General features: G+C 60.5%; 1 protein-coding gene across 1 annotated transcript; it reads left to right on the top strand.

Moving 5' to 3' along the window:
- Positions 1 to 2,909: 2,909 nt before the first annotated feature.
- Positions 2,910 to 6,633, top strand: COPS9 (COP9 signalosome subunit 9). The gene is made up of 3 exons (XM_003359706.5): positions 2,910 to 3,009; positions 5,010 to 5,082; positions 6,374 to 6,633. Exons 1-3 carry the CDS (start codon positions 2,947 to 2,949, stop codon positions 6,409 to 6,411), a joined length of 174 nt encoding a protein of 57 aa, XP_003359754.1. The 5' UTR covers positions 2,910 to 2,946; the 3' UTR covers positions 6,412 to 6,633.
- Positions 6,634 to 9,798: the final 3,165 nt, after the last annotated feature.

Below are 9,798 nucleotides of genomic sequence, written 5' to 3'. Positions count from 1 at the left end.
CGGCTGTATTATGTGTCTTGAGAGGCCCGGCTGCCCTCCCTCTTTTCTCAGAAGAAACCCCCACCCCAAGTGACCCTCTGCAGACACGCTGCCTGCCTGCCCCGGAGCCCCGGGGGCACCTGGCTTTGTGATTGGGGTTCACACCCGGCTGTGACCCTCCAGGCTTAGCTCTCTTCTACGAGCCCCTCCTGGTCTCCCTCCCGCCAGATCTGGTGGGGGACCCCTCCTCTTCCTGTCCCATGTCCTCAGCCCGCTGCACCCCTCCTGGCTCCACTGTGGAGTCCTCACCGCCGTCAAGCACCACCCACGGCCACTGCTTGGGTCACTGATGGCCTGGGGGACCACAGGCCAGCCATACCCGGCTGTCAATGCCCCTGTCTTGTCGACTGGAAAAAGTGCACAACCTGCAAGTTGAAGATTATGTTTTATTTGGGAGACTTAAGAGGAGCTTAAGCCCAGGAGGCAGCCTCTCGGATACCTCTAGGGATGGCTCTAAAGAGGTCAGGGAGGAGCCAGGATTTATACAAGTTTTTGCAAAAACCACCCCCCGCCCCCGCCCCAACCGGTAGTCAGAACCTTAAAAGATTACTGCTAGGGGGTTCCCATTGTGGCTCAGTGGAAACGAACCCAACTAGTATCAATGAGGATGAGGGTTCGCTCCCTGGCCTCGCTCTGTGGGTTAAGGATCCGGCGTTGTCATGAGCTGTGATGTAGGTCGCAGATGAGGCTTGGAGCCCATGTGGCTGTGGCTGTGGTGCAGGCCGGCAGCTGTAGCTCTGATTCAACCCCTAGCCTGGGAACTTCCACATGATGTGGGTGCGGCCCTAAGAAGAAAAAAAAAAAGATTACTCATAATGAAAGAAAACTGGACATTCAAGTTAGTGAATGTAGTGCTTTTCTGTGTCTGGGAAGATGCCCGAGTCGGGGCGCACGGAAATCATTCCTTTGACGTGCACCTCAGCTCTCTGGGGCCAGCGTCCTGTGCTTCTCCATCCTATGCGTGCAGAAGCAGGGGCGGCTGCAGTGGCTGATGGCGTGATGGACACAGCGTCCTTTGCTCACTGGGCGGCAGGGTTCATTCTTTGTCCACACCTCTTGTCCCTGTGGAGTCCCAAGCAGGGCTCTTTGACTCTCAGGGGCGCGGGCTGGATGTGATCACCCAGGGACGGCCGCCATGCCCTGGTGCTCTCTGGGGCCCCCATCTGTCCCTGTCCCTCCACCTTCGTGGCCTCACCACACCTGGGCCTGCCCCTCCGTCAACATCAGTGTCCCCTGGGGGTGGCCCTGCGCCCTGCTATCCTGGAGACCTCACCCCTCCGTGGGAATGGGGCCCCTGAGCTTTGAGACTGCTCAGAAGAGGAGCCTGATGGTAGCATGGACTCCGGCTGCATTGGTCTGACTTGCCCTTGTGGCTCATGTCAGGGTGACATCAGAGGCTCACACACGTGTTCAGTCAGTTTTCCCTTCTCCCTGGGCCCTGTGCTGTCCACCCCACCCTGGCCCCAATCCCTGCTCAGCATTTCCTCGCTCCCGGGAGCCATCCTTCCCTCCCCCACCCCCACTTATCTGGCAGCCCAGCCCCCAAGCCTACCTAAGTCTAAAAGTGTTCCCTACCCCTGCCGCCCTCCATTCTCGCACATTCACATTCTTCTTAGAAAACATATAATACAATACATATAACCGAAAACACACTCTCCTGACTGTTTTTGAGGGGCAGTGAGCGTACCCATCATTACCATGGCGGCACAATCAACTCCGGACGACTTCATCCTCCCCACCTGAAACTCTCCCCATTACACACTCACTCCCCTCCTGCAGCCCCATTCTACTTTCTGCCTATGAATTTGGTTCCTCTGGTATCTCCTGCAGGTGGAATTGTACAGTATCTGTCTTTTGGTGATTTCCCTAAGCGTAATGGCTGCAGGGTTCATCCACATTGCAGCATGTGGCAGAATTCCCTTCCTTTTAAAGGCTGAATAACATTCCCTAGTATGGATGGACCACATTTTGCTCAACCATTCGGACGCTGATGGACACCTTCCCCAGCTGCTTCCACATTTTGGCCATCGTGAAGAACGCTGCTGTGAGCATGGGTCTACAGATATCTCCTGGAGACCCTGGTTTCAATTTGGATACATACCCAGAAGTGGCATCTATGCTTCTGTAAGTTTATTTACTATAATCTATAAGTAAATCCATGCTTAATTTTTGAGGAACCTCCACATTGTACCATCTTACAGTCCAGCCAACAGTGCACAGGGCTTCCAATCACCCCCCCTCCTTGCCAGCGTTTGCTGTTTTCTGGGGTTTTGACAGCGGCCATCCTGATGGTGTGGGCGGTGTCTCGGTGCTGTCTGGTTTGCATTCCTTTAAGGATCAGTAATGTGGAGCATCTTTTCATGGGTTTCCTGGCCATTTATGCATCTGCTCTGAGAAACGTCTATTCAAGTCTATTTTTCAATCAGACTCCCTGTTTTTTTCGTTGTTGCACTTTAGGAAGTCTCTATACATTCTGGAATATTAACTCCTTATCAGACATATGGTTTACAATATTTTCTCCCATTCTGCGAGTTGCCTTTTCACCCCGTTAGCCACTCACCTCCTTTAATAGGTACTTCTTGGGCACCTGTCTGTGCCAGGCCCTTAGGGCTAAACTGTGGCCACGGGCCACCGTAAAGTCATTGAGCAGCTTCCCTCGTGTGCTGACAGGCAGACAGAAACCCTTTCCCCACCGGCCTGGACCAGGGCCAGCCCTGCGGGTAAAGAAGAACGGAGGAGCGAACCATAGAGTTGAAGGTCCTCCGGCGTCTAGACTGACCAGAGGGCGAGAGGAAACCATAGAGTCTGCGGCCCTCCTGCGTCTAGACTTGCCACGCAAGGCGTGCACCGGAAGAGGCCGTCGGCGGGCCGGAAGTGGATCGGGAACGCCCGGGGCTGCAGGAGGAGATGAAGCCGGCGGTGGACGAGATGTTTCCCGAGGGCGCCGGTCCCTACGTGGACCTGGACGAGGTGAGGCGGGCGGCGCCGGGCGCCGGGCGGGCGGGCGGGCGGCGAAGCCAGGGCCTGTTCTCGGGCGCGCCGGGTCCGGGGCGAGAGGAGGAGGCGGCCTGCGCGGCCCGCTCGCGCTCCCGGCGGTTCCTTCCTCTAACGGGAGAATTGGGGCCGGGATGTCTGCGGCCGGGGTTGCGGTGAGGACCCGCAGGGACGCCCGGGGGAGACCCCTGGGGACCGGGTTGAGCTCCTGTCAGGCGGTGGAGGTGGAGGTGGGCCCGCTCGGAGTTGCCTGCAGTCGGGCGGTGGGAGTGAGCCCCTAGTGGGGCGTCTGGAAGGAGGGGAGACCAGAGCCCGGCTGGCGCGCGGCACTTGGGCGAGAAGCGGCCGCCAGCCTGGGAGGCGGAGGAGAAGGCCGTTTGGCAGGTACGTGCCCCCTGCGGTGCCCGCTCTCCTCCCGCTGCTGACCGGCGTTGTGAAGTGGTCCTGCGTTTTCGTCTTACCCCATCCTGTGGTCACGGGGCGTTCCTGTCCGGTGTTGGTGCTCAGTGAGCTCGGCGTGTCCGGCCAGCTGCTCGGCGTCAGGGCCTGGATTTCTCTCTCAAAGCTCAGGGGGTGGGGGACAGACCCAGCCTGTGTTCCCCTGGAGCTCATGGTGGGACAGAGAAAGGCGGCCTGCAAGTACGAAGCATGGGAGAAGGTTGGCGGTGCAGGTCGATGGAAGCCCCCGGGGGCTTTGGGGTGACCCAGCAAGGGCTTAGGAGAGCAGCTGACTGCAGCCGCATCCTGAAGCCGTGCTGGGGGGAGAAGGCCTGGAAGGAGCCACCCTGCAGGGGTCTAAGGGAAGGAAGGCCTGTGATTTAACACGGAGGCTCCTCAGAGAGAGAACGGGATGGAGCTGGGGAAGGGGGCAGGGGTGGCTGCGCTGGGACGGGTGGGTCTCCTCTCCACTCAGGCACTTCCACTAACCCCCTGCTTCTCAGTCCTGTGTTACAGTCCCTGCTCTAGGCCCCGGGGCTGGGGTGGGGGGTGTCACCCGGGGGCCTTGCAGTGGGGCGTGATGAGCTCTGACGGGTTTGCAGGACGGTCGCTCAGGAGAGCTTGGGGGTGGGAGAGTGGCACCATGCAGACGAATGAAGGCGACCCCTCAGGTGGGAGTGGGGACAAGCTCCACCGGCCGTCCCTGGCGGGGTCTGCATGGCTTGCTGTGGGGTGGGCGGGGGAGGGAGGCCCTGAGAGTTCTGGTTGCTCAGAGCAGCTGTGAGAGGGGACCCAGAGGTGCTCAGCTATTCCAGCCAGGAAGAGGCGGAGCCCACAGCCTTGGGGATGCTGGGGGTCATGGTAGCAGCAGGAACCTGTGGGCCGGGCGTCCAGGGTGCCGCCACCAAAGGACTCTGGTCACCCGTCACGGAGTGACGTTAAGTGCCTCAAACCGCTCATCAGATCGCCCGCGTCTGGCCATGGCATTGTTTTATGGCTGCCAGAGCCCCGGGTCCGCAGGTTGGTTTTGCGAGGGAAGTGGTTCACGTCTCACAGGCAGGGAGCGTCTCAGAGCAGAGAGATCGCCGGGCTCAGTTTTGCGCACAGCCGGGCCTCTGTGACGACGGCCAGTAGGGCGCTGAGCCCTCTTCTCGAGGTTTACACAGAAGTGGTGCCACTGGGGGCAGTGGCAGGTGTTTATTGAAAAGGGGAGGGGGGAACCTAGGAACGAAGACTGAGCAGCCCTTCACAGTAATTCCTGCAAGTGCCGTCTCCCCCACCCCCTGCAAGTACTGCGTATGGGAGAAGGTTGGCGGTGCAGGTCCGTGGAAGCCCCCGGGGGCTGTGGGGGGACCCAGCAAGGGCCTAGGAGAGCAGCTGACTGCAGCCGGCTCCTGAAGCCGTGGGACTAAATCCTTCCCCTGCGACTACACTTCGTCTCTGACCTGGACACTTTCTGCCGGGAGTGGGGGCCTGTGAGCCACTGTCACTCATCCTCTTGGGGACGCCGCTGACATAACCCTTCTGTCCGTCCGCAGGCAGGAGGCAGCACCGGGCTCCTGATGGACTTGGCAGCCAATGAAAAGGCAGTTCATGCAGACTTTTTTAATGGTAAGGATGCGGGTTGGGCGGCCAGTTTCAGCCCGTGCTTCCTCTGCAAGGGGTGCAGAGGAGCAGTTTTGGGACGTGAGCGGCTTGGGCCACAGGCCCGGCAGGCCCAGGTCCCGTGCCCTTCTGGGAACTCGGCACAGTCCCTATCAAGCGGGCAGCTGTGTGTCAAGAGGAGAAGCTCCTGCTCTCAGGTTCCGTCTGTCGGGTCTGAGCCGGGTCTGAGCCGTGCGCCCGCGTTCAGACGCCGGAGATGCTCGCAGGGTCTTTCCGTCTGGCCGCCTCGCCTGCCCCCGCTCCCCGATGGCCGGTCTGCTTTCCTCTCCCCATTTGCCGTTCGTCGCGTCCCCTTGGCTGCCTGTGGCAGGGACAGCCACCCTCCTGCTCTTTCCTGCTCGCCTCTGGACCCGCAGCCATGCCCCCAAGGCCAGTTCCCGGAACACAGTGCAGTTGTACCAAATAAACAGTGAAGGGCTGGCTTCGTAGGAGATCTTCATGCACCTTTGAGGGGCATGGGCGGCAGGCCTCAGGCCACCTCGTCCCAGGGGTGCGGGGAGCTGCTCCCTGCGAGAGAGCCAGTGGCCTCTGGACGGGCTCCTCCTGAGGCTTTTGCTCCTTGAACAGGTAGGTTTTGAGGGCCCCCTGTCCCCAGGCTGCGGGGTTCTAACGGCAGGTGACGCCTGCGCTCTGTACTCGCTGTTCGCAGCACAGGGGATGTTGCCAGAGCCGGGCCCGGTGGCCCCGACAGAGGTGGGCGCCCTGTTGCCACGGGCACATTGGAGGGCAGGTCTCGTGGGAGCTGTGGGGCCACATGTGGAGCGCAGCGAGGGGGCGGGTGTTGCTGGGACAGGAGTCGAGGGGGGACAGGGCCCTCTGCTGGGGGCGGCCACCTGCCCAGGAAAGCGGGAGTGTGGAGTGCGAGGATTTGGCTTTGACGCCCCCCCCCCCCCCACGCCCCCACCGCAGGATGCAGCAGGCTGGGAATTTGTGGCATTTCTTCTAGTGGGAACGGGGCTCAGGCTAAACTGGGGCTCAGACTCCCTTCAAGGGGGTCCTTCTCACGTGGCCCCCCCTTTCACTCTCAGGGCTGCCAGGGTGGGTGGCCTCAGCCCGCCTCGCCTTCCCCACAGCAGCGGGGCGGGGGCAGAGCCCTGGCCGCCGGCTGACCTGCCACGCGGTGCTCAGTCCCGTCCCTGACCGCCCGTCCCGGGCCCCGCGGCCCTGCTTGGGCCGAGCTGAGTGGCCCACGGGGACAGCCCTTTCGAGCGCCTCTCAGCTGTGCTCCTCTCCGTAGACTTTGAGGATCTCTTTGATGACGACGACGTCCAGTGAGTGTGTCTGGCGCTGCGTTGGGTGAAGCCTTTGTCACGCGGCGCTGTGGTGGCTTTGCTCACAGGACGGTTCTCAGGAGCCAGGGGACTTGCGGAAATCACCCGGCCTCGGGAGATGGTCAGCTGAGCAAGAGGAGGGGCGTCTCAGCCTCTGGATGAGGCCTCTTAACCCCTGAGCGGGACCAGCGTTTGTCCTTAGCTTCAATTAAAAATGCTGTCGTTACTTGCGTGGTGGTTTTGGCTCTTGCATCTCTGAATGAGCGTTACCGCTCCTAGCCAGCTCCTCACGCCTGTGTGCACACATGGTGTGCACGTGGGCACGCTGAGAGAAACACGTCACTGGTAGGCATACCCGGGCACTTTTGGGAGCGCAGCCCTGAGTGGCTCTGCCGCCCAGCGGTTGCTGGGTGGTGTTTGTGTTAGGCCAGCAGGCGGTGCAGGTCGCTCCCTGTACAGCACCGGCAGGCCTCCCTTGGGCCTGCCCCTCCCGTGCAGGCACAGGGCCGCTGTGCGCCTCTCTCCACGGCCCACGCCTCCCTCCACGGCCCACGGCGGGCCCTCTCTTGTTAGCACCACGAGCTGAGGCGTGAAGATGCAGGCGGGGCAAGCAGGTAATGACTGAAGACGCCTCCCCGGGAAGCCCCCCCACGTCACAGCAGGTGTAGCACTGAGTGGGCTGCTGGTCCCGCACAGCAGCTGATGGAGGCTGTACGAGCTGAGATTCAGACATCCCATCACTTGCAAGTGAAGACCGCTTCTTGGGCCAGGAAGCACCCAGGCTTCATGGCTTCAGTGGCCCTACGGCTCAGGTGGCGCAGGGTGGCCGGAGGTGCCCGCCTTCCCGGAGAACTCACTGGGTGGAGCTCCTGGTGGCCAGTTTAGGAAGGAGGTGAGGTTTCCAGCAGCAGAAGGAGATGTCACCTCTGCCCGTTTCTCTGAGTGCCGAGTGGTGTGTGCCCTCGGTGTGCCCGTCCTGACGGGCTTGGCCCCGGAGGGAGGAACAGTTGTCCAGCGCTGCGGGGCCGCCTGGGAGAGGCCGCAGGCCCGGGGTTCTTCAACAAACATGGGGCAGCTGGGTTGGGGCGCTTCCAAAACAAGTTGCATTTATAACAACGGTACTGACTTCAGAACATTTACTGCTGTGACTCCTGCTTGGAGCCAGGATGAGAACGTGCTGAGAAAAGGAAGCCAAAATAAAAAGCTCTTTGTCCCTCGAGGGGCTAAAGGTGGGCCTTCGGGATCCGGGCCTTTCCTCTGGCCGCCGGAACCCCAGGAATCCCACAGGATATGCGGGCCTTGGTGGAGGGCGAGGGATCGAGCTCCCTGCGCAGGTGCACCTGGGGCGGGCCCCTCCAGAGCACCGCGAGGCCTCGTGTCCGTGGAGCCCGGGTCAGTGCTGGATTGTCACAGCCTTGCTGAGGGGCCCTGGGTGCCTGTGTCGTGTGGGACTGTTACCTGATGAGCACAAAACACACGGCTTGGAGTTCCCCTTGTGCTCAGAGGAAATGAACCCGATGAGTATGCACAAGGATGGGGGTTCGATCCTGGCCTCACTCAGTGGGTTAAGGGTGTGGCATTGCTGTGAGCTGTGGTGTAGGTCGCAGACATGGTTCGGATCCCACGTTGCTGGGGCTGTGGTGCAGGCCAGCAGCTAAAGCTCCAATTCAACCCCTAGCCTGAGAACCTCCATGTGCCGCGGGTGTGGCCGTAAAAAACCCCAAAAAACAGAGCAAAATGAAATACACTGCTCAGAAGGTCACTTTGATGGCTTTTATTGTGACTGGACACAGAGTGCTCCTCAGAGAGTTGGTTGGGGGCAGGGTGGCCCGCTGACATCAGGGACAGTCAGCTGACCCATAGGGTGACTAAGCTAGAGAGGCAGCTGGCCCCTTTGTCCCTGCAGCCCAGCAGGGTGTCCACCTCACGGGAGGGGCTCTGTGTGTGTGTCTGTTAGATGCAAACAGATGCTGGTGTATCTGCTGTGCCAGGACTTGGAAAATCGCCAAGTCCCGGTCCTGCGGGGGGTGGCAGGGCAGGGAGTCAGACCAGAGGGGTGCCAGGCTGGTGGGGTGGGCCAGACATCAGGAGCCACCTGGGCACGGGGGGAGGCTGGGCGCCGCTCTGATTGATGTTTTCTCAAGTCGCACCTGGCGAGAGAGGTGCTGCCCTGTGGGCCCCTTGGTGCAGAGACCCCGACGTGGGACAGGCCAGGGTCACTTGGCCAAACAGGCCCTTCCCCTGGATGTCTTCTCTGCAGCGAGGGCCCTGATTGGGGGTGGGAAGGGAGGGGCGAGGGAGCCAGACGGCCCCCACCTGTGGTCTTGGAACCCCTGAAGTCTCCGAGTCTGTGCAGTGGGGGTGCCATGAACACCTTCCCGTGGGGCAGTGGGGTCAGTGAGTTGGAGTCCCTCCCGGAACAGCCCTACCCACTGTCCAGGTGCCCTGTGGGTATTAGCTATGGCCCAGGGATGCCCCAGGCTCGTGAGCTGCACACTCGGCCGTCCCCTCTTCCTAAGTTCCTGCCCCCGTAGAAGCACTGTCTTCTCATCGCGCAGGTGGTCTGTCCTGGTCCCTCGGCATTTGGCACAGGGGGGCCAGCCTGGCCCCCTGGTCGAGGCTGCTTTTTTCTCTCTGCAGAGACCACACACGAAGCTGGAGACAGGCAGCAGGTTTGGAAGGAATACAGCAAACCTGGGTCGCAGGCAAAGGGCCTGAAGTTTTGCTCACGTGGAGAACTTTTACAAAGAGGCCTGAATGAAGGGACGGGCGGGACACTGAGGGCTCAGGGTGCCGGAAAGACGGTTTGCAGAAGAACCGATTCAAGCTCAGAACCATAAGAAGTCAGTTGTACTGGGGCAGCAAGACAGCACCTTGCTCCTGGAGGCAGAGGCCTTACAACGGACGCGAGATGTGGGGGCTGGGGGAGGGGGGTCTTTTTGAAAGAGATGCAGGGACCATGTGGAAAGCAAGACCCGGCAGAACCAGCACAGGAGGTTGGTTCCAGCATTTTTCCTCTTGGCCCAAACCCCTGAGGACATGTTGGTGCGTGCACACTGCCAGGAGCCCTGCGCCCCCAGGCCGAGTGGCCTTTGACCTGGAGGGGATTCCATGAGGCCCTGCAAACAGGGAAGCTAATGGGGGTGGCTGTTACATGTCACATTTATACGTGTTCGTCTGATGTACAGAATATGCCTTTTGTTTGGTGCGTAAAGATACGTTTTTGTGGGCGAGTATGTGCATGTGTGCGTACACCTTCTATACACCCACCTAGCCCACAGGCTGTGCTGACACACGCGTGTATGTGATCATGTGTGTCTGTGTGTGAATGTTTCGAGCTCCCAGCCCTGAGGGGAGGCACAATAAATGAAGAGCCTTGAAAATACAGTGT

The sequence above is a fragment of the Sus scrofa genome, chromosome 15 (genome assembly GCF_054392235.1).
Source record: "Sus scrofa isolate SSC_HxYL_T2T_F1_AM1 chromosome 15, Sscrofa_HxYL_maternal_Yorkshire_Landrace_v2.0, whole genome shotgun sequence".
Lineage (NCBI taxonomy): Eukaryota > Metazoa > Chordata > Mammalia > Artiodactyla > Suidae > Sus > Sus scrofa.
The sequence above is the reverse complement of the archived record's forward strand: the minus strand, read 5'-3'. Positions and strand labels throughout refer to the sequence as shown.